This window comes from Anas platyrhynchos, chromosome 7 (genome assembly GCF_047663525.1).
Source record: "Anas platyrhynchos isolate ZD024472 breed Pekin duck chromosome 7, IASCAAS_PekinDuck_T2T, whole genome shotgun sequence".
NCBI classification, from domain to species: Eukaryota; Metazoa; Chordata; class Aves; order Anseriformes; family Anatidae; genus Anas; species Anas platyrhynchos.
The window spans coordinates 17,994,137-18,018,473 of record NC_092593.1 but is presented as its reverse complement, the minus strand read 5'-3'; the positions used below and the strand labels follow the sequence as shown (position 1 = coordinate 18,018,473).

Sequence of the window (24,337 nt, the reverse complement as noted above, 5' to 3'; positions counted from 1 at the left end):
TCAAATATTGCTGTGGGTACAGCAAGTCCTGTGTAATTATGAATGTTTCTAAATGTAGTAGTCTTCCTTACCTAGAGTCACACAGCTAGCACTTTAATTTTTTTTTAAATAAAGGTAAATTATGTATTTACTTTAAAAACTGCATTTGGGAATTCATCTTTTCATGTGTTTGAAGTTAGTTGATTCTACCTGACTGTCTATAGTAATTTCTTTTGTCTATAGTTTCAAACATTATTATTTTTTTTTGTCAGGAATATTCTGTTTTTGAAAGTACAACGAAATATTTTATTTTTAGGCAGGAGCTAAAAATCCAACAGTGCAATTCTTCATTGTGAATACGCTGGTTCCTAGTTTTGACTCTGTTGAAATTTCTCCACCTGAAGAAATAAGATCAGGGTAAGAAATTTTGGTTGAATGTTTGCATGTTTCCTTTGGTGAAAGAGGAGGAGCTTTTATGTGTGACTACCCTATCTTCCTTCAGTTTATATTGTCATTTGACCCAGTCATGAGGCTCTGGTAGCAACAAGATTTACCAGAGAAAATGTGCACACAGATTATCCTTCTAGTGATTATATATAGATGGCATATTCCATGTATGTTATATTCAGAATGTGACAAGTTCTTGGCTCATCACACTCAGTGGAGTCTAACTATGGTGAAGTCATTTCACAGTACAACTTTAATGTGAGCAAGTTTTGGTATAATCAAATTATAATGTATGTATTCCAATTCACTGGAAAGAGGAAAAAAAAAAAACTTAATGGAAAGTGAAGATTTGATTTCATTGGAAGCAGACTTCTTGCTGAGGCAAGGTATCATGGTTGTCTTCTGATTTATACTTAAAATGTTTGTTTTCTTTGGAAACATGGTGAAAACCAGCACCTCTCAAAGTAAATGGAAAATTGTATTTCTCAAAATGCCACTGGAAATGCACAACATGATATAAACGTATTTTGTAAAGAGCAGCTAAATTGATTTAAAATGCATGCATATGGGAATTGGTATCCTAGATCTTGGTTTTTATTTTCTCTTTTTAACAGCATCGTAGTGATTTTTAGAGGTTTGCACTTATGAAGATGTTTGGTGTGGAAGCAATCACAGGGTATATTGATAAACTTTGCGGGGTGGAGGGGGGAACAGGCCTGTTAGGTAGTGCATGAAACTTCGTTTTGTACTAGATGACAAAAAAGTTATAATTGGAATATCAATGGTATTTCATATCAGTCCTCACCAGTATAACGTCTCTGTACTAACAGAAATACACAAGTTTCTATGAATGTTGTTCTGTACCCTTATTAGGATATTTTATTTTTTGACAAGGAAAGCTTCCAGAATCTGGAATGGCTTTGTTTTGCTGCTTTAGGATGGTAGATGAAACCTGTTACTTTTTGTGTGAATGGCCAGCATGAAACCCATGCAGCATTTAAATACCATTTGGCATCATGGGTACAGGGGGTTCTTGTTGGTCAACATGAGGATGAAGGCAATGAATGCTGCTTGTCTGAAATGATTTGCCCTAAAAATAGGAAGTAATCAGAGTAAAGAATTCTGGGTGGTGATTGCAGGAATATCTTTTCTAAGCAGGAAATGAGGAAGGGCTACGCAAAACTGCTATAATGTATTCTTCAACGTAATTGAAAATTTATATTTCATGGGTTGTTGAAAACTGAAGGTGCATTCCTAATCTCTGTAATAAACTTAAATATTTATTATACTTACAAGCATTTCTCTCTTTCTGTGTTTTGTTGTTGTTTGTTTTCTTTTAGTTTATTTTCTTTTACTGTTCATCCTATTTGATGGATGATTTCTAGTATTATAGAATAATTTGGGTTGGAAGGGACCCTATATACATTTCCATACAATATACATTTTCATACAATTCCAAACCCCCTGCCATGGGGAGGGATACCTGCCACTAGACCAGGTTGCTCAAAGCTCCATCCAACCTGGCCTTAAACACTTCCAGGGATGGGGCATCCATACCTACTCTGGGCAACACGTGCCAATGCCTCACCACCCTCTGAGTAGAGTTTTTTCCTAATATCTAATCTAAACCTACTTTTTTTTTTTTTAATTATTTTTAAACGATTACTAGTATCTATAAATGTTAACTTACCTAACTTTGAAGCAACAAAAACTGTGCAGCTACTTCCCCTTTTACAAATCAAGAGAAACTACTGATTGATTTCCAAACAAGCTCCTGCAGAGATCTTTTGTAACATTACTGGTCTGTTACTGTCATTGAAGCCACTGACAGCAGCCATGTTAAATGTCCTATAAACTTACCAGTCAAATATAAATGCAAAAGTAGACTTTTTTTCAAACATGATTTTGAAGCTGCAATCTAGAAATAAACCTAAAAGTGGCTGGTAACTGGTTGGCATATATTTTTAATCCATCCATGTTAATTGTAGTCTTTTCCACATTTTTTTCCACTTCCTTTTTTTTTTTTTTCTTTCCCTCTTCTCTCTTTCCCCCATTTTATGATCATGAAGATATTCGCTCTCACAAAACTTCCCACGCATTTTTGTTAACTAACTTTGGGAAAAAGGGAACATGAACTTGGAACTAAGTCAAATGTGCAAATTCTGGTTGAAAATGCATACTTGCCTTGGAGGGGAGGTTTATTTTATTTTAGTTCATAAGGCTTCTAGGAGATAGGAGAGATCTAAAATAAGAAAAGAAGAGTACATCTAACAGATCGTAATGGTAAACAAATCACTAAATTTTATGTGGTATTATTTTAAAAATAATATGCAAGAATATTCAAGGAAATGATCCATGATTTTTTTATTATTGTTTTTTGGATAGTCCAGTAGTTCATGTCAATTATTTGGTATTCTAAAGATGAAAGCAAAATATTCAAATAGTAATATCTGTTGTTGGTGTAATCTCTCCTTCCAATTCTAACTAATGGAAGTAAGTACTAAATTGAATTAAGATGTGTATTGCTTCAAGTGCTTAGCAGCAATCAAGTTAATGCAGCAAAGATTAAAATTCCAAGATACAAGGCCCATACAACTTAATATTAAGAAGAATTTCCTTTAGATACATACAGTACATTGAATTAAGTCCATGTATGGACTGTCTGGAGTAGCTGTTATTTCATGCACCAGAGAATAGTGATCTGGCTGCTAGGATTTAATTGCAGTCTTCCTGGAAGTGTGTATGAACAAACTATAATTCTTTTGCATTTTTTGTATGAGTAATAATAACCAATGCATCTGCTAACAACAAAAACAATTGACAACAACAAAAATGCCACAATTAGGTTTGCATCAGTGTTTATCCTTGGAAGAATACATTAAAATGAAAATAGCCAGATGAGTTTCATTCACTGAATTACTGAATGTTATTGTATAATATATTATTACAGATAGGATTTTAAATATTTAATGCTACTGCTGTTTTTAGGGATCATTATTTGAGCGTTGTAACGTGGGTGACAGATGAAAGGATCTGTTTGCAGTGGCTCAGAAGAATTCAGAATTTTTCAGTCCTCACAGTCTGTGACTTTGAAAATACTACTAGAAATTGGACATGTCCACAGGTGAGAAAACTGAGGTGGGAGAGTCACAATGTTTGATAAATGAGACTAGATAGGAGTAGAGTATCTCTGTATATTTATCTTTGTAGAAACATAGGCTGCTATAAAATAAACATAAATGTTGTGGGATTGTTTGTTTTATCTTTCTTAGGAAAAACAACGTACGGAAGAAAGTACAACTGGCTGGATTGGCAGAGTGAGTGTTCAATTTCTAAAACTGCAACATGTTAAATAACACTGATAATTAAGAAATTTTCTTATGAGCTTCTTACCAGTTGCAATGTTCTTGTGTGCAGGTCTGATCCATTCACTCATTTCATTTTACCCACGTAGGAAAAAATGGTCTTAAACAGAGTCATAACACATCCCCATTCCCATTTTTAAAATGTTGTGGGTATGGCTTTCAGAACTCCCTAGTCTGGGCTGATAGTGCGCTGTGGGCTCAAGCTGTAACATCCTCCGTGACCTGTGCATCATGTTCAGTTTGTCAAAAAGCAGAGTGCTCCTTCCAGACACTTTTTTGATTCTGACCTATTACTTCAGTAATGGTAGTTAGGAGAATACAGGAGCCACGATTCAGAATTCCATTTATAATGGGGGAGTTGCTAGCTATGCTGGTTTGGCTGCTATCCAGTCTTTCTGCCACCTCCAGAATGATCTAGGGGATAAAACATTAAGAAATGTATCCCATAACCTTCAAATTGAATTGGAGGGGAGGTTTAGAGGACAAGAATCAATTTTAGTGTTTCAGGTTCTCCCTGGTTTGTTCAGGAACAAGCAGTTCCAGGTTCTCCGTGTGTTTGTTTTCATTTTTGTTATTCTTTTGTTTTGTTTGCTTGTACATTTATTTATATTTTTCCTCAACCCCAAATATCCATTGGAGAGAACTGGGGACAAGATGCATACAGCTGACCAGATTAAGACTTTCACACACTTCTGCCAAAGCAATTGCTACTGTCTGGATGATGTTTTCGAAGCTGCCTCTCAATCCTTTTGTACATGGTAGAGAGTAGGCACCTAATGAACTACACAGAAGATCTGGGGGAAGTGAAGCAGAGATGCAAAAGTTCAGACTTGGAGGGAGAAATGAGTTTCAGAGTTTTTGATGAGAACACAGAGTACACTTTCCACTCCCGCATTTTCCACACACTGATTATGCTTTAGTCACTAATTCACTTTTGAAGTCAAAAATGAAAGTTTAAAGAAATGCAAAGAGGGAGGCAACAGCAGGGATGAAATCATCCGCAGTATGAAGATGAGAGATCAACCCACCTGCTGTCAAATTTGATATGGAAAGGAAGGCCTTAGCGCTGACACATTTTGCTTCTCTGCAGCAAAGGCTTCACAATTAGACAATGTGATGATCAAGCTGCAGACTTTGTAAACAGTTGTGCAAAATGAGAGGGCAAAATGCGAGTCTGTGCCATTAAACTAGGTTGTTGGTTTTTTCTTTCTTTTAAAGAGACAGCCTACATCTTAGGAGCTGTTGGAAGGAAAAGATAATCTCACTGTATGGTTCTTGGATTTGAGAAGGGAGCGGAAAGTAGGGAGGATCGAAGAGTGGATAAGAAAGATATCTTTATGGCTTTACTATTCTTTCTACTTACAGATGATAAAATGACACTTGACTGATAAGGCATGTTTTAAAATATATAACATATATGTATGCATGTGTGTATATACACATGTATTTATATATGTTTCATATGTTTTATGTACAAATTTATGTATACATGCATGAAAATGTACTTCTCTCTTTCTTTATATAACAAGTATTATGTTTTTTTATAAAATAGAGATGAAATTTTACTTAATTTAAGAACACTCAGAACTTTCACAGCCTGTGTTACTGCAGTAAGGCTTCCAGTTCATGAGCTAAGTAAGAGCTTGCTAGTTGACTTGAAGGAAAGTCACCCTGTGAAAAAGCAAGACTGTGGTAGGAGAGAAACTAGCGAAGTATTTGTCAGGGTGTTTTGTGCAAAAATATTGCTAGGAAAGAAGGTGAAACTATCTGGAGAATGTCTGTGAGGGTGTCTCAAGTTTTGTTATTGTTTACAGAGTGACTGGAGGCAAGAGACTATCTTTCTGTTTCACTTTTCATTTCAAAAATGGGTATAACATCTCAGAGCGATTGTGATGACTCTGTTGGCTAATTAATGTTTAGATGTTTTGGACACGTATCACAGAAATAGCTTTTATTTCACTTGACTCAGTTTCATTCCTGTTTTTCTCTTTACTATGTGGAGCATATCCAAAATACAGTCAGTAGAAAGAATTAATTCATTTTCATCCCTCCAATTGATAATTGGATAGCTCCTTCATGAACATATCATTCCAGTTTGGCTCCTCTGGTGTTTTGTATTCACCTACTTCCTAGATCCTCTTGAAAAGCATCTTGTTGTCTTTGTAAAAGAGGGGAACTTTTTCATTGTCAAGCTTACAAAAAAAAAAAAAACTTCAAAGTTCAGAGATGTGTTCACACAAATGTGTGTTTTAAAATGGAAATTCAAAGAAAATGTGCTCGCAGTGTTTACATTGCTACAGGTCACAGCTTCATGTTGGACAGAATAAAGCAATGACTTTGAAGGTAGAAGCGTGTATTGTTTCCTTCATTTTAGGAAAGTAGGAACAGCTATAGTTCAAGAGAAGGAAGGGCATCCATCATTACCAGAGAATTAATACTTGGGAAATTCTGCCTCTAAGGTGCTAGGAAATATTTTAAGTGTTTTTTACTGTCAGGATATTAGCTGCAGGTTCTACCTACTAAGTCAGCAGGCAAAATATCTCAATGAAATATTGTTTTAAGTATTGAAACTTCTGTTTAGAGATAGATATCAAAACCTAAATTTATCATTTTGGTTTTGGAGTTTTGTTGTTTGCTTTAATAGACATCTCTCTGGTGTTCAAGTTTCAGCCATCTGCCCCTTACTTTGCACCCGACAATACTACCTACTACAGAGTATTCAGCAATGCAGAAGGATACAAGCATATCCATTACATAAATGGCTCAGAGGTAAGTTAGAAGTTGTAGGACTGCCACTTCTGACTGTTGTTTCTGCTGGTGATCAAGGATCTTCATGTTCTAGTTCTTATCTTGCCTTTCTTTCCCTGTCCAGGCTCCGCTACCTATTACTACAGGAAAATGGGAAGTGATCAGCATAGCAGCTGTAACCAATAACTTTTTGTAAGTATTGTAAGTAATATATGGGTTCTTATCAGGAGGTCTTGTAACAATGAAGTAGGAGGGAGAACAAGAAGGTGCTATTTAATTTAGTAAAAATCTGATCTAAACGTGTGAGATAATCCTTTAAATATTGCAATGTGTTTTAAATACTTTACCAAAACCAATGTTTTGCTCTTCTAGGTACTACATTAGTAATGAAAATGGTGGGGCTCCAGGAGGAAGAAATCTTTATAAGTAAGAAATATGTTCTACAGTATGAGTAAAAACTTGTTAGTGAAAATTTTAAGAAAAAGTATTATGAAGTAAAAGATTGGGATGTCCACAGTCTAATGTGGGATTCTATATATGATATTTAATTAAAAGCAATATAGAAGTATGAACTGTAAAAAAAAAAAAAAAAAAAAAAAAAAAAAAAAAAGAAAAAAGTAGTATTTTTCTGTAAATTTAGTTGATAAAGGAAAATTGTGAAAAGAAGCAACAATCCTTAAGCAACCTGCCCCTAAAGAAAACCTCTCATGCTTTTATTTTTGCTATGGTAATTCCAGTATTAACTAAAAACAAAAAATTAGAGACTGCTCTATCTGTTATTTATGTCAATAAGGGCATTGCTTTTGAATTGTATCAAATTTCATTGTCATCTTATTTAAAAACATATATTTTTGTTGAGCACAGTTTAAAAAGAAGTATTTTATCTCTGAAATGAAGCTCATCTACTTTGCAGAGTGCTCTTGGAAAGCAGTCCAAATCCTACTAAATGTGTTAGCTGTGATCTGAATCAAGAAAGATGCCAGTATTATTCTGTGTCCTTCAGCAATGATGCACAGTATTATCAGTTAAATTGTCATGGTGAGTACATCCAGAATTAATTGACATAAAAATGACTCGCTGTTTAGTTGGGTGGGGAAGTTCACTTTTTCAAGATCTTGATACACGCTGTGTAACAATTATGTGTGTTGATATTGTTGGATAGATGCATTGGCAGCAGAAAAACATACTCCCTCCTAGGCTTAAAAGCACCTTAATAACAATTACAAGGTTAAAAAATGATAGTCCGATCCATTAATAGACCTGAAAGGGGTGACAAAACATTCCTGTCCTTTGTGCAAGCCTGAATCTCCTCAGGAGCTGCCCTTATAATAGGTGCCATGTACAATGTTCTAAAAATGATAGTGAACTGCATCTACTACAGAGCATGTTGAATGAGCAAAACCAGCCTATCCTTCAGATTAAATTTCCTTTATCACAATTGTTTTGTGACAAAGGGAAGTAAAGCCTTACTTCAGGGCCAGATAATAGATGGAAATTTCTCTGCCAGTGAGGCATTTGCAGACTGAAAATTAGTGGTAATGCTCTGCAGGAAGATTTGCTTCTTTTTTTGCAGGCTGTTCCTATAGAGCACTGCACACAGTTGTGCAATCTGAGGGAATGTGCTGTGCATGGAGAGCTCTGCTGGTAGAAGCAAATGGGAGGAAATGTGAGGGCAAGGCAAGCAACAGGCTGGGTGAAGTTATCTGTGGGAACAAACTTAAGATAGGTAGCACTGTTCAAAGAATCCAGTGAGTATAAACATCTGTTATGCATTGGGACTGCAGTCCCAGTGTGTTTGTACTAGGTAAAAGGGATAAATTAATCGGAGGTGGGGAAAAATAAGATCTTCCTTGAAATTTCCTCTTGAAAAATATGTATCTCAGTACCTCACTATCACATGGTTTGCCTGCAAAATTGTTTGGGTATTTTATGTGTTGCTGTGGTTTGAGTTTGGGCCCCAATAACTGAAAATGCAGTCTCTGCAGATTGGATGGAAATGCATCCTGAGCCTTTGTGATTCCCCGACTTCCAATTACTTTGAGAGTTTTATTTTGAGACAGCGTGCAAACATTAAGGTTTTGTGTTTTGTTAACAGGTCCTGGCCTGCCCATGTCTACTCTGCACAGAAGCAGTGATGACCAAGGTGTGAGATTGTCTTAAATTATGATTTGTGTTAAACCAGGAACTTACACTGAAAATTTATTTTGATTTTATTCTCATTGCTTAGTATAGTAATTAAAACATCTCAGTTTTGTCTGAAATGAAATTTACCCTTTCTTTCTCTACTATTGTTTACCAAAAGGATAAACTATATAGCTCAGCATGCATTTATTTGTACATTATTTAACATTATTTTACATTGTGCTAGAAAACAGTAACTGGTGCATGTCTTATTTACTGCATAATTGTTCATTTTTTGTGAAACTGCAGTTAGATGGAAAATGCAGAAACTGATAAATTACTGAAGAAAAACTATACTGTAAACATTGAATTATGAGAAGAAAAACAAAAACTGCAGTAAACTGAGACTGCAAAGTAGGTTGCCGTCTTTTCAATTTGAATTTTAAAGTGGTTCATAATAAGAGAGTAATGTATTTGAAAATAAAATGTTTGTTCTTTGACTCTTACTAAGTCTGTTGTTTAGTCCTCAGGTACTTGGAAAATAACACTGAACTGGACAATTCACTGAAAGATATTCAGATGCCTTCAAAAAAAACTGATTCCATTACTGTAGGTGGATACAGTAAGTTCAAAAAACACACTTTACTTTTTTCTCCCCATTGCTCCAAGTGTTTCAAGCTCCTCTGCTAGAAAGCATGACTGAAAAGATGGGTGTAACAAATATTTTTGCAGTTACTCCGTACTTAAGACAAGACTTCTTTTTTTTTAAATCCCCAAACATCCTGATATAAAATATAAAAAAGAAAAAATTTTTTTTTCCTTTTTTTTTCCCATAGCATAGTATCTTGGAAATTTTCATGATGCGGCTTAGCTCCCCTTTCTTCAATGATAGTTACCTGAAAAATATTAGCCTTTACCACCAACTTTTTTTTTTTTTTTTTTGGGGGGGGGGGAGGGGGAGGAGGGCACAAAGTTAATAAGCATGTTCAATTAAGTTACGTATTCAAGTGAGCCTTAATTTATGGGCACAAATATTTGTTTGGTTACAGCAGGTGGGGACAGTGGAGAAGAAATACAGTTATTATTGAAAAATGAACATGCAACGTAAGAGAAAGCTTACAAAACTATTTAGGCTACACTTCAAGATTACCTTTGACTTTCTGTTGGAGAATATTTTGATTGAATAGTCACATTGTTGAAAGCATGTTCATGCTTCAAGATTGCACCAACTTGTGAATAATGAAATGTTAGAAACTGAACCAGTAACACTTTGCTAATAGTGCTAATATTTGCATGTCTGGGTACAAATGCTTCCTTGGCATGCTCCTTGGCTGAGGAACATCAGATAGAATGGCAGTGGTAGGCCTGGTACCTGTCTTAACTGTTCTTGCTCCAGCCTTTGCTGCTAGCTTTTCTCTTCATGACAAACTTCTTCCTGATAAATTACTGTTCTTAATGAAATTATATTTTACAAACTGTATTGATTTCTCTCAATGATTGTGAACTGTTCTTTTTGATGCCTCCCTCCTTCCACTGTTACCTTATTTATTTAATAACTGTCTTTATCTTTGTGTTTTCTGTCTTTTATTTTAGTCACGTTTTTACTAGGGCTAAAGATGAAATCTTCCAGGCAAGATGGAGGTTTAAAGAGGAGGTTTCGTGCTGTCAGTTGTGTATTCATCTTTTTATTCTTCTTTGTTCTTACTACTTCATCTCTTCAGGGTAGAAGCTTTTGGGTAAGGGGAATCTATTTTTAATGTCACAAATAGTCCATTTATGTAGTCCTACTTCAAGTTCTGAGTCTGCTTGCAAATCCGTGTGTGTACTTATAAAATTAAAGATGACTCCCATGATTATAGAGTACACAGATGATGGAAAAGAAGAAGTTAGGTGAAGACTTACCTTTTTTTTTTTTTTCAGCATTTTGATGCCTTGTATTTTCATATCAGGACGAATTCCTTTAATACTTGCACTCTAGCCATTAATGCAGTGCATCATCGTTATTTCATGCTTCCTTTTCAGTATCCATCATTTTAAGATCAATGAGCCAATCAATCAAGCAAAAAATGAGCAGATCAATCAAACCGATTGCAAAACTTACCTGGTGTGCATTTAGAATAATAAGCTAATTCACTGACACCTTTGGTAGAAAAAGTAACATGGATGGAATCAGAAAAATGTTGCCTGAGAAATAGATATTTGGGTATGTTTCTGTGATGGTTTGCAAACTATTGTGCAAACCTATCTGGAAGGTAGATAATATTTAGAATTTAGTGCTGGGAGAAAAATTAGAGTAGAGAAACGTTTGTGAGCTAGTGTTAGATTTCCCACTGCAGACATACTTAATTTTACATGTAAGTGTATAATGCTACAAGACAGCATGTTGATTTCCTAAATATTATATATATATTTTTTTTTTTTTAAACATTCCAGTTATAGACTTTCTGCTAACTTTGCTGTAAAATATTACTGACTAGCTAGGAACCTTTCTTTATCTGTATATGTTAGGACAGTTCAGACAAAGCTATTTTTAATTGACTCAGATGTGTCCTTGTATAAATTACAATGCATGTTGAATTTTTTCACTGGAGAACTGACCAAAGTCACACACTCTTCATTTTCAGACTTCTGGTATCAAATGATACTGCCTCCCCATTTTGATTCATCAAAGAAGTACCCTCTGCTCCTTGAAGTGTGAGTATTCGAGATACATGGAAATTTCATGTTAATAATCACTTTCATGTACTTCAGATTCTCTTAGTAAGATAAGAAAACATGCCAATTACTTCTTGAAGGAATTTTAAGAGAATGAAAATGAGGTGCATCCCAGTTTGTGATAGATTCCCGTACCCTGAAATGATGTAATGTTTATCAAGTGCCTATTTTGCAGGTGGCAGTGAAGCAGGTATATTCTGTATCTTATTTAAAAGCCAGGATGTTAGTGTTAGCTTACCACCTTCTCTGCTCTTAGAGTTCCTTAGGAATAATCTTGAATGAAACTACATTCCAAAATTAAACCTTTAATAAGCTATTTATCTGAACGGTAAAGTCATAAGTATGGCATTGCATTTTCTCTGTGATGTTTGACAGTCGACTGTTGTTGACAAACTGCATCCTGTGGTCAAAATTGTATTTGTTGTTTTTTCTTAAATTTTAGACCTTAGAAGTCATAATTATAAGGTTTTAAGATTTAGCCCCTTCCTCGTCCAAGTATATCTGCTAACTGAAAACCAGATTTTTGTCTGTGATGAAAAGCAAAGATGTATTTTTATTTTTTCTTTCAAATATTGGGCACAGCCTTTCCTTTATCAACTCGAGTAATCTTGGCTTGTCTCACTTTCTCAAAATATTATGTGAAATCCTGGGAGAACCTATTAGTCAATAAGCAGTGTTGTGAAGTCTGGAGGAAGTGTGCTAAGCCCTTAACTTTAAAGTTATGTAGGCTTAATAAACAATGTAAGTGTACCTTCAGTGCCAGTCCTGTATGAGGTGAGTGATGATGTGCAAGCATGGATGCTCATCAGCAATTGCCCAAATGTTGAAGGGTGCAAACCTAAGAAGCTGCTTTGGCTTTGCTGCTTGTTTACTGTATGAGCAAGTTGTGCAGCAGCATTGTAAGGAAGAAGTGAGTAGCTCAGGAACCATTGTCTTTTGTCTGTGACTGCTTCTGGAGCACCCCCTCACTCTGCAAAATATCTGTTGTATCTGCCTTCTACATTTTGGTAAAGTGATTGTCTTGCAGCTTACCAAATTCAAGGAGTAAGAGAAGAAAGTGAGATAAGGCATGTCAGGTCAAGCCAGTAAATAAGCTAATACAAACTTTACCATGGCTTGCCTATCCCTGTGTTAAAACGATGAAAAAAAAATTCACAAAATCATTTTTTTGTCGAGAAAAGGAAAGCTGCTAAATCTGAATTTAAGATGTGAGAGTTATTTGCAGTTAGGTGAACAAATGACCAGACCATTATTCTACTCATTTTTTTTCTATTCTGAGAAGCAAACTAGAAGCATAAAACAAGATGTGTCAAACTGCAAACACGTGCTTTTTCACCCATTCTTCCTCAAGCATTTCTGTTCTTGGTGGTATGTTTTCTTCTAACTGGAAATTACTGAAAATTAGCAATTAATTACAACAGAAATGTTAACCTTTTCCTTTGTTTACCAAGAGATTATTCCTCAAAGAAAGCAGCTGTTAATTTTTAGATACATCTTTATTACAATGCTACCAAATTATATTATATAATTTTTGCCTATTTAACCTTTTAATGAGCAGTTAGTGCTCTTTGCTTGTTAAGATTTCTTTTGGTTTTGGTTCTGTTTTTATCAACTTACCCTTGCCTTTGTCGGGATCGCTTCTGCTTCATAGTGATCTTAAGAAATTCCTGCAGCAGTGAGAGGATCTGTACTGTGCAGAAACAAAGTTAGATATCGAGAATTCCTAATAGCTTTTCTTTGCTTTCAAAACTGGGAAAAATGGGTTGTAGAGCAATAAGAGCCACTTGCTTGTTCATTTCTTACTCTGGTGGGCCTTCTGTTGGACAGCAGCTAGAGAGTCCAACATTGCAAACATAATTTTACCATCCAGGTACTTAGTCTGATTTCATAGTGCTCAAGTGTTTCCAAGTACTTTATTTTAAAGTTAAAATTTAAATCTTTTATTCCTTTTTCACAATGTGTGTAAAAGTAGTTTGCTTAGACTGAAAGGAACACTTAATTTCACTGATGAAACAGTAAAAATGCAGAAGATAGATTCCTTTTGTTTTCCTTTAGGGAAAGCTGTTTGCTGACTTCAGACTTTAACCAGATAAATGAGTAAACAGAACAGAAATAGCTGAATATCATCACGTTGAAACTCAGATATGTCAACACACACAAGGAAGAATTTGGTTCAGATTTTTGATAAGCCATTTAAAGTCAAAATCAATAAAGTTTCTTATTACATTAAAAAGCAATAAAACAAAATTTAAATTTCAAAAAGCATATTGCTTTTAATGTCCAAGCAAGTATGCGTGTGGGGTCAGTTGGTGATGCTTTTCTTTTTTACTCAGTCTAGTTTAAAAGTTCACCCTTCTTTGGTTGCTGAAAATTGTCAGGAATAACTGTGCTTCAAATGCTCCATGAGAGACTATGTGAAGACTAAATGCTTGAATTCTCTGGGACTTCTCATCCAGGTATGCAGGACCTTGTAGTCAGAAAGTTGATTATGTCTTCCGGATTAACTGGGCTACATATCTTGCAAGTACAGAGCAGATCATTGTAGCAACCTTCGATGGCAGAGGAAGTGGATACCAAGGGGATGAAATCATGCATGCAATAAACCGAAAACTGGGAACCTATGAAGTGGAAGATCAAATTTCAGCAGCCAGGTGAGTTACAGTGAAATGGTCAACAAGTGTTCCTTCTTTTCCATGCTTACTGTGCAGGGAAACAGGTGAATGTTTTGAATGGACTTCTTGAAATTACTGGCTAAAACATAAATAAATTCTACATTCATTTTTTTAGAATGTCATTTATGGGCCAACCATCATTTTATGCGTAAAAAGAAAGGAGTTTAAGGCTTTAATAACAAGTTTACCATATTGCTGTTTTTATAGAGGTGGTAACTGTCACATCATTAACTAAAGCACACTACGAATGAATGGGTAGCTAAAAGTTTTACTCCAAGCTTTTTACAAGTTTCTGTTGTGAGTGAGACTTGCATGTGCTATAGTTCTCAGCATTTATATTGTAGTTGATCTTCAGCACTTGATCCATGCTGTAGAACCTCACTGAACTTAATGGTGTCAGTATGACTCTTAATCATATAGAATTCAACTTCTGGGATTTGCCTTTGGGGATTTTAAAATGTTAATGAGTTTAAACAAATAGTGTTTCAGATTTTTTTTGTTCTTTTTTAAACCCTCACTTGGATTTATAGATGTTGATGTCCCTTACTGCTGCAATTTGAATGTAGCTTTTTTACTTAAAAAACAAAAAAAAAAAAAAGTGGCGGGGAGAAGTATGTGTGTGGGGAGACAGCAACAACTGAGGGATGTAACCTAATTCCAGCAAATGATACAAATGACAGTGGGTGCTTAAGTGTTTTTGCAGACCTTCCAGGTTTTACAGTCATTGTGAAGTGGGACATGCTTATTCATAGAGGTGAAAAGGGCCAACATGATGGAAAATAGGCACATCTGTATCATGGCAGAGACCTGCAATCCATTAAGCATTAAATTATTCTGTTTGCTTTTAGAAAATTTTCTGAAATGAGCTTTGTTGATAAGGACAGAATAGCTATTTGGGGTTGGGTAAGTACTCAAATTAGTTTGGCTGGCTTATTATTTAATTGTAACATTTTTTCTGGTGTCAAGGTGTGTTTGTTGCATGCTTTCTAAGTATGTGCAGGACTGCATGCAGGATTTTGAACTAAATTGCTGATGGTGGGCACCAGTGAATAAGTTCTTGGTGGCAAGATGATGCCAGTGATGCCTTTTCTTATGGGGATAAACACCACTTTGTTGTATGAAGTCAAGTGTGTAATGAACTGTAGCAGGAGGGATTTTTTTTCTGCGGAAATGGAGGACTTAATGCATTCCAATCTTACTCCTTATGAGTCTCAGGATGACTAGTTGAAGAGCAGTCCTCCTGGGGCTAGGTTGGGGGTTACGTATCCTGGGTATCAAACCTGTGGGCCAACAGAATTTCTTTTTCTTGAGTTTTCGGATTGTCAGCCTCTCACTAGGTACATTCATTTTGCCAGGTTAGATAACGTATTCATATGTGGGTTTTTAGTAAGTACATGTAATTACCCATACATGGATAATTAGTAAGAACATGTGTTAGCTTGCTGATCTCATTGAGAGGACCTGAGTATTGAAGTTGGAGCAAACATGCGGTTTTGAACTAAAGTTACCATTTGCCTGTAATCTATTTACAAGAGAAGAACGAGATCCAAAAATTACTCTTCTTTTTGAATGTGGGTGGTCACATTTTCTTAAATAACCTCTTCAAACTACAGTGAGGGCAGTCATTTGGGCAGTCGGTGACATTGTTTAGGTATCTTGCTGCCTGAATGCTCAAGTGTGTCAGATATTTACTCATCTGTGTATCAGGATAGACTGCAAGTGAATTTTCTGTGCATACCAAGAAGTGTATTGCTGCACAGTTCCTCCCACAGACTCAGCAGAAGATCCTTCACTCCCCAGTCACAGTCTTGCTCTTGACGCTTTGGAGGAGAGTTAGCAAGTGAGCTGCCATAGGCCTACTCTGAGGGAGTTGTAAATTTTTGGGTGCCCTGGTGCAACTACTCATCAAGCGTGTTGTGGGCCTCTGCTCTGCTTCCACCCACTTCACCAGCATGGAGAGGGACACAGCGGTTCAGCAGTGTCTTGTTTCCTGTCTTTCGCTGCTGCCTACGGTGCTACCAAACACTGTCATTCCAAGCTGAGTCACAGTTCAGTGGCGTTTGCACCCCTTTTCCACAGCAAGCACTCATTCATCAGAGCCACAGCTGCCATGCGCTGTTTGATGCCTGTTTCCCCCACTGAGCAGGCTGGGTGAGATCTGACCCAAATTCAGAATGGAGTTCATTAATATGAAAAATGCTGAGCCTATAAATGTCTGGTGAACCGTTTAGCAGATGGGCCCCATCCTTTTCTTTCTGACTAAAATAACAGCAATGTTTTCTTCTCAGTCTTATGGGGGATATGTGACCTCCATGGTGCTTGGCTCTGGAAGCGGCGTGTTCAAGTGTGGAATAGCGGTTGCCCCTGTGTCACGTTGGCAATATTATGGTATGTGATGGCTTCCTTGTTACAAGGATTCCCATATGTCTTGCAGTGCACATGCTGCAAAGTGTTGATTCATAGTGCAGAACTTTGATTATCTACTAGATGCCATGTAAATGCCATTTGGTCTGTTTTTATGAACTCATGGGTATTGCATTTCAGAATCTTATTTCTTATTTTAAAATTGCATTTCAAATCTTATTTCTTATTTTAAAAAGTCAGATCCACAATTCCGTGTAATCTCTATGACCTTTAACGATGCAAAATTGTTATAATATTTGTAGTAATACCACAATGTGTCTGCAGTTGTATTCCAAAGCTGCTACGTGTTCTGAGGAGCTGAGACCAGTACTAAATGTCAGCAATCCATCAATAGTAGTCTTTGTGTATTTAAGATGCTACTTTTTAAAAAAGAACTGTGAGACCTAACATCAAATTTTAAGTCCTTAAACTTGTCTCTCAAAATGACAACAGAATTTGAATGTCCTCTGTATTTTTCTTTTTAGAGTATAAAATCCAGATTTTATAAATCTAGTCTTATGCATAGCTTGATGTGAGCTAAAACTGAACAAGTGGACTAGTCTATACATGCCTCAGGCTTATACTGTGTAAGGTTGTATATTGCATGAGGCTATAAAAACAGTTGTAGAGGACCTCCTCCCAGATTAAAAAAAAATATGTAATTGACAATATAGTATGTGTTAATACAATGTGACTATATATTGATATTTTTCTTGCTTTGATGCATCCAAAAACTTTCAAAGGAAAGCTTTCCATGGCAAATCTATGCTAAATAAAGGTATAATTTATTCTGCATCTAGCACAGAGGCTGTATAAGACTGTATTGTGTGCTCTGGCTAAGTCAGCAGCTCAGAGCATACTGACGGATATTTGTAGTAGTCTATTGGGGATGTAGAGATGTTTTCAGTGTTTTAGACATGAATATTACAGAATGTCAGGGAATTTATTTATTTATTTATTTTAATTTTAAATAAAGATCAGTACCTTTAAAATTCATTTTGAGTTGATTAGATAAAAGAAAGGGTTATGGAGGCATGTATATTCAACACCAAAAACCCGTAACAACACTGGTAAGAAATCCAATGGATATTAGAATATGGTGAAATAGCGTCGGTTTGTATGACTTAAAATAAAGCAGCAGATCTACAAATGTGATAGGATATCATGCTGAAAAATCTGTGGAAAATCAAATACTAAATTTTGACTATATATATATATGATAGATACTAGCTGAGTCCCAATCTACTATATTTTCATTTCATAGATTTTAACTAGTAAAAATTTACATAAAATTTCTCAGCTTTATTTTTTTCAAATGCCAGTCATTTACTGAAAGATTTTCAGCTATTTTCTTAGGCTTACTGAAAGAATAACAATAAGGTAACATTGACACAAAGTACTTTATTAATATTCAGCATTCAGGTGACCATGGCAACAAGATTAAATATTCTGAATAATGATGGTTACCTACGTGGCTCATTGTGGAAAATCTGTTTTAAATCTTCTATCTCTTCTTAATTTCCAGTATGCGTTCTTTTTATGTGTAACAGACTGAAATTTCTGGTAGGCAGAAATACTGAAAAACTAAGTAGTATATTCTGGTTTTTTTTTATTACAGATTCAATATACACGGAGCGATACATGGGCCTTCCTATAGAAAGTGATAATCTGAAAAACTACAATGTAAGAAAGAAGTCACTTCATTTCATTTTTATGTGTTGTTTCTTTTCTAAGCCACTCTGTTGTTCTTTACACAATCTTGTTTCTTCCCCAGGGGAAGAATTAAGTGTTTCATCATTCCAGTGTTAATTGTTGCATTGTGCTTTTAGAGGCTCTAGTTTCATGCATTTGGATTCAAACAAGGCAGTTACCTCTTGCTGTATGCTGTGGCTTTTCAGTTGTTTTTTTTTGTGTTGGTTTTTGTTGTAATTTTTGTCGTGTTTTTGTTGTTTTGTTGTTGTTTTTTTTTTAAGTTCAATTCCATTTGGCTACTTTACAGACTGTAAAACTAGCTGTAAAAACAGTTTTATTTTAATCACCAGGAAACAAATTTGCTTTAAAATTTAATATGATCATGGGAAAACTATGTTTTATTTAAAAAAAAAAATGCACTGCATTTCTCTGAAATTTATTTTAAAAAACATCATAAATTGGAAAGTTCACATCATATCCATGTTGCAAACTTCAGTCAGGGAAAAAAAAATCTCTTAGGAATCCTTTACAGGTAGGCAAATCTGTCAGTACTCTGATCCCATACCCAAACTGCAGACCAGCTGGAAGCCAACATCATCATCAAAATACCTGTTGATTGTTTATGTTCATTAAAGAGGAGTAACATTGCTCCTCTGTGTACCATTGCAGTAGCTGCATTTTGTTGCCTAAAGGGCTTTTTGAAATTCCAGGCAGCTGAGAGTAGGGCAGAGCTGCCCAAGCCTTCTGTAAAGTGTTAAATTTCAACCCAAGGTCGAAATACAGCAGCTCTTGGAGAACAGTAAGTGATCTGAGGAGTACTTTGTCATTGGGATTTTTCAGAGAGGTTTAGCCCTGGTGATGCTGGAACCAAACACGTATACTAAAGCAAAAGAGATGGGGGCATTCTCTCATTTTAGCTTGGTAAATAGGTTAGAAAACAGCTTAGGAATGATTGTGTCTTGGAGGGGGGGGCTTGAAATCAGTGTCATGGTTGAGGGGGAAGGCTGGAGGTTGTTGCGCTGACTTGAAAGTATGGTAAAACATTTAAGTACATGCATATATGCGATGAAATACGGACTGGAACGCCTGTTTTGCCATATTGCTACAGTGATCTAGTTTTGTCAGTTGCTGTATGAGAAGCCCTGGTCAAAACTGAGGAAATCAGCTGTGATTGCTGGGAGACTTTGTACTATGTCTCTCTGAATCAATGAGCTGCTCAGACCCACTGGGGACTGACCAACAGCCTGCAGCAGCCCGCCTGCCTTTTTCCAAATGTGTTTCTTTAAGGCAGTGGGAACAGTAGGAGGTCTGTGAGGTAGCAGTGTAAATAGAAGTTACTGTCGTTGTGTAGAACGAACGTTAACGCTCTGGGTGCACAAAGTCATTCACCAGCTTCACGGCACAGATGGCAACAGAGGACTGTTTAATCCTTTCAAGCCAGGAGTCGGATTTTCTTGGCATAGGATTCATTGCTGGCAATGGCCACGTTGAAACTGCCAGTACCAAAGAGCTAAAGGTTTCAAATGTGTTACTCAGAGGACTAATTGGGGAGAATGGTGGTTAGATGGAGGAGGGGTAATTGCACAGATCAGATTGTCACACTTCACTGCTCCTTCTAGAGACAGGAAAATGCAATTTGAGGAAGTCTTCGTTCATTGCTAAAAGCCCCAAATAATGCATTACTTGGAATTTGCTTTTCCACTTAAACCTGGAAGGGTGGGTGGGTAGCTCGAGAGGTGGGTTTGTTGCTTTTCATAAAACAACAGTGGAAGAGTCATGGGATTTTGTTGTTACTGAAGATCATTACTGACTTCAAGCAAGGAATGTGCTGGGCCCCTTTCTTCAGTGCCCCAGACCCCTGGCCTGCCTCCTGGTCCCTTACCCACTGCTAAGGGTTATTTCCCGAAATGAATTTGTTTAGCAAGTTGATGCAAAATATGTACTGAAAAGCTCTCCTAGCTGAACCTGTTAAAGCATTTTTTGAACTGTTAACTTCATACTGTCAGGTTTGCATGCTGCATCATATATTGTCTATCCTACTGCATCCAGTGTAAACCTGACTTGAAAGGTTGCATAAAATCTGCACTGTGTGCCCTGGTTTAAAACAAATGGGACTGTGTACACATCTGCTTAGAGCAGATGTGTGCTGCTGGTGCCTTCCTAATGCACAGAGTATTGCTAATGACCATGATGTGATATCATCTCAAGAAATGATATCTAGTGGTGTTGAGAGGTACACCCTACCTTTGTGTTACTATGACATTAGGTAGGGTGCACATTGATAGATGAGAAGTCTGGCTTGTTAACAGTCTGAGGGATGGCTCGCGATCCTTTGAGGAGGCTAATTAGGTGTGATCAGTGCCTTCTAGGTGAGTTGTAGGGTATTAAAGTTAGAGCTTTGTAAAAGAAAGGAACAAGCATGGGTGGAGCTTCCAATATAATTGTGAAAACATCAGTACAGAACCTAGGCTGAATGGGAGAAAAAAACTCTGCATAGGAAGAACCGTCCCTGACGTAAAGGACTTGAGACTAAAATGGGCCAGACCTACAGAGGTCAGATGCAGTAGCCACGTAAAGCATACCAAAGAGACTGTTCAACTTGTGAGATTATTTTGCAGTTCACTCTGAATTTGATATGCTTTTGGCAAGTGTTTGAAACAGTCATAGATTTGGCAATCCTTTTCTAGCAGATTTGAAATGTTCAGTCCTTAAGAACTGCTGCATCATTAGGTTATGCAAAACAGGGTACAATTTTGTAAATATGCCATCTTGTACTGATTTGACATTTGTTCTATTATCTGAGAATATGCTAAAGGGAGAGAGACCTTCAGTTTCAGCCAAACCTTAACTTGTTTGTTGAGTGCTGATAAAATGTTGACTGCTGTGTGATCTTTAGAAAAGCCAGTTACACTCAGCAGGGCCTAATTCTCAGCACTTTTACACAGTCCCTTTTCAGAACCATTGTCATGACAGTGTAACTATGAAAAGGAAAAGGGTAAATTAAGTTGTATTTACATACAGTCCACTTGGGGTTTGTTTTTTAGCTGTTGTTTTGAGTTAACTGTGTCTAACTTCAGATTGCTCCCTACCCTACCGTCTTTATTATTATATTTTTTTTTTGGAAGAAATACTATGTCCTTAAAGTGCATTTTAGGGAAGGGACTCTCTGTGTTGAGTATGGGTACAGCAAGTCGTAAATCATTTGAAAGTAATTAAAAAAAAAAAAGTATCTCTTTTATGTGCACCTTACTTCTAAAGTATTTTTGCTTGTTTAATGCTTGGAAGGGGAAAATAAGTGACATTTTCTTTAAAACTGCTTTTGGAAAGTCAAATTCCCAGAATTGTACCTCAAGTTGGCCTTCCAGTCAGAAGGTGTGCTGTCCCTTAAGCCAGCGTTTATTTGCTGGAAGAGAGTTTATAAAGATCCATCATTTTGCACATGCGCACAAGGCAACTTGTTTCATTCAAAGGATACTGCGTGTGTCATTTTCTTTTTTAATCACTGGGCTGATGTTTGTAAATCATTCTTTTGGTTGGCTGCTGTACCAGTGCTTCTTGCTGAAACAAAATCCCCTCTGCAGATTTTGGTGCTCTTACCTAGCAATTCCTACTGTATGATCCCAACATGTTTCCCAACATGTTTCAGTGGATGGTGTTATGCTTCCAATGTGCACGGCTTTCTATACATTATATGGGACTTCTGCTGAACTGCATCCTTCCTTTATCAAAAGATAGCAAATACAGTGTTATGGATTGGAGGTGTTTCGTTGCTGCTTTTTTTTTCTCCCGATGAACTTGTTTTTCAAATGTGGTTGAATAATCATCACAGAGAACAAATTTCATTTATGAAAGCTTGAAGTATGCTATTTTTGCAGAAGGGAAAAGGGATTTAATATTTATCTTTGCTTTAAAGATATTTTGCGTGTGTGCGGTTATATAAGAAAAGCAAAACATTTCTGTTTCTTGGTATATAATGTATTTGACATTTTTGTGTACTAAATACAAATTCATGCACAAGGATACAGCCTTTGTATGAGGAAAAAATTTTGTTTCTAATTTTTACTTGTTTTCTTTGTCATAGTAGCTTTTAAGTTGCAGTACTATATAGAGAACTTCCACAGGGATTCAGGCATCTTCAGCAGAGAACCCATATAATAGTGCTAGTGGAAGGAAATTTCATCAACGTATTGTACCATTATTTTGGGTAGTTTATCAATCCTCCACTATCTTACATTGTCCATTTTCTTTTTTCCACCCTCATGGCAAAACACTGTCCTGTTCCCTTTCCTTGTCCAAATGCAGTCTCTGAAGTCTTTACTTCCCTCATTCTTTAGCACCTGGTACACCTGCTTATAGTGCTCAGGTGATTATTAGGCCCTCATAAGTGTGTCACTTAAGTAAGTGTTTTGAATTTATTGAGTTAGTTGCTGATTATTTTTTCATTGCCATATTATCTTTTAATTCCTAAAATGCAGCTTGACTTCTATTTATAGATTTGGTCTAGTGTTTTGTGTTTTTTTTCTGTCAGGCATGTCTGTATTACACTTGGGGGAGAGTGTTCTTTAAAACTTCTCGGCCATATTTACTTGAGAATGAGGATATACAGGCTCTGTTGAATTTAGCTACAGGTAGTCTGTAGTATACATCTTTGTGGGGAAGATAATGGACGTAGTCTCTGTAATATCTTCTCCTCACTATCATAGGGTGCACTGTTGCCATGGCAACATTTTTTAACTTCTCTGCAGTATCACAGAAAACCTATGGCAAGTGGTGTGCTGCAGGCTAACAACGTGTTAGCAATGCATTAAATGTCTATCTCACTCACAAAACTCCTTCCCCTCTGGAATTGCCTGTTACTTTTCAGACATAACCCTTGGTAATAATTGCAGACCAGTGCAGAATGGTTTGTGTGAGCACAGTGCTGTTGGGTATGTGAACATGCTACTTTGTGGGAGGTGGGCAAGGGTTGTTGCTTTTATCTCAGGAACCCCAGACTGTGTCAACAGGAATCAGTCAGTTGGTAGCAAATCATCTTCTAACAAATAGCACCTTTTTTTTTTTCTTTTTTCCTTTTCTTTAATTTCAGAGTTCAACAGTAATGGCCAGAGCTGAAAAATTCAAGGAAGTTGAGTATCTCCTTATTCATGGAACAGCAGATGGTGAGTTGCAGTTAATTAGACATTTTAGTATTACAGACAGGTTTGCAATTCTACTACTGACAAAACAAAAGCATGAAGGGGCAAGGCTGTTACATTTACGTCAATAAAATAATACAGCTTTCTGCAACTAATTTGTGTTTCAGGCAGCAGTGCTGGGGAGTCTTCTGTGTTCATTGTTTTGTTTTTTCCCCCATAGTAGTACAGAATCAAAATTTTGTTTACCTTTTTCCTTTTTTTCCTTCCTTTTTCAGATAATGTTCACTTTCAGCAAGCAGCACAGATAGCCAAAGCTCTTGTGGAAGCTGAAGTGGATTTTCAGGCAATGGTATGTCTGTGTTTTGTTTATCATATTACAAATGAACTTATATTATGAGAATGGTGCCATCAGCTGCTTGTAGTTACATACAAATCAATTGCCATCTTAAATGAAAGCTCACATACTTGCATTTCACCTTCAGTAATTTAAATCTTAACATAACTTTCCATGTATCTACTGCATAAGAGAAAAAAAATGAAGCAGCTGCTTCTCATATTTGATCCTGTTTACCTAATCTTTCATTTTGTTAATTTTTTTGTGTTCTCAGTCAGGCTAGTCCCAATCTTAGAGACTATTCAGCCAACTGTGGGTGTATGCTATCTTACTATATAAGAAAATGGTAACTTCAGCTAAGTCCATTTCTTTACCCAACATATCCTGTCCATCATTTTCAGTGTTTCTCTACTAAACTTGTAAGACCGCATAGTTGCCCCAGCATACTGTGCATGGGAACTCCCACAATAAGGTGTTGGTGCTTCCTTTACTACTTTTTCCCAGACTTTGGGAACAATAGATAAAGTACAGAATGAAGGCAGGTGCACCAATGTATATGAGCTGTCCTTGAAGGGCTGAGGTGGTGAGAGTGGACAACCCTCTGAACTGAGGTGGTATATCTAGCCTCCATATGGACAAGTAATGTATATATTTTGTACTTAGCATGACTAGCTGGTGTATCCCACAAAAATCAGGAACAGAAATCACAGTGGCTTCCTACCCCTT

General features: G+C 36.5%; 1 protein-coding gene across 3 annotated transcripts in view; it reads left to right on the top strand.

The window, feature by feature from the left end:
• Positions 1-24,337, top strand: part of LOC101798883 (dipeptidyl peptidase 4) — a 63,593-nt gene that overhangs the window by 15,386 nt on the left and 23,870 nt on the right. For 2 of the 3 annotated variants that reach the window (XR_011810605.1, XM_038182603.2), the window contains exons 10-25: positions 296-396; positions 3,415-3,550; positions 3,699-3,743; positions 6,456-6,560; positions 6,664-6,731; positions 6,912-6,965; positions 7,453-7,577; positions 8,635-8,682; positions 9,184-9,282; positions 11,285-11,354; positions 13,832-14,026; positions 14,896-14,950; positions 16,336-16,435; positions 18,069-18,133; positions 23,229-23,301; positions 23,553-23,626. Coding sequence is in view for 2 of the 3 variants with exons in the window: in XM_038182603.2 (XP_038038531.1) it covers positions 296-396; positions 3,415-3,550; positions 3,699-3,743; positions 6,456-6,560; positions 6,664-6,731; positions 6,912-6,965; positions 7,453-7,577; positions 8,635-8,682; positions 9,184-9,282; positions 11,285-11,354; positions 13,832-14,026; positions 14,896-14,950; positions 16,336-16,435; positions 18,069-18,133; positions 23,229-23,301; positions 23,553-23,626 (1,413 nt within the window). In the remaining variant the exon portion in view is untranslated. Of the gene's footprint in view, positions 1-295; positions 397-3,414; positions 3,551-3,698; positions 3,744-6,455; positions 6,561-6,663; positions 6,732-6,911; positions 6,966-7,452; positions 7,578-8,634; positions 8,683-9,183; positions 9,283-11,284; positions 11,355-13,831; positions 14,027-14,895; positions 14,951-15,135; positions 16,313-16,335; positions 16,436-18,068; positions 18,134-23,228; positions 23,302-23,552; positions 23,627-24,337 lie in introns of those variants that run through there. The other variant, XM_072040858.1, reaches the window with a different exon arrangement.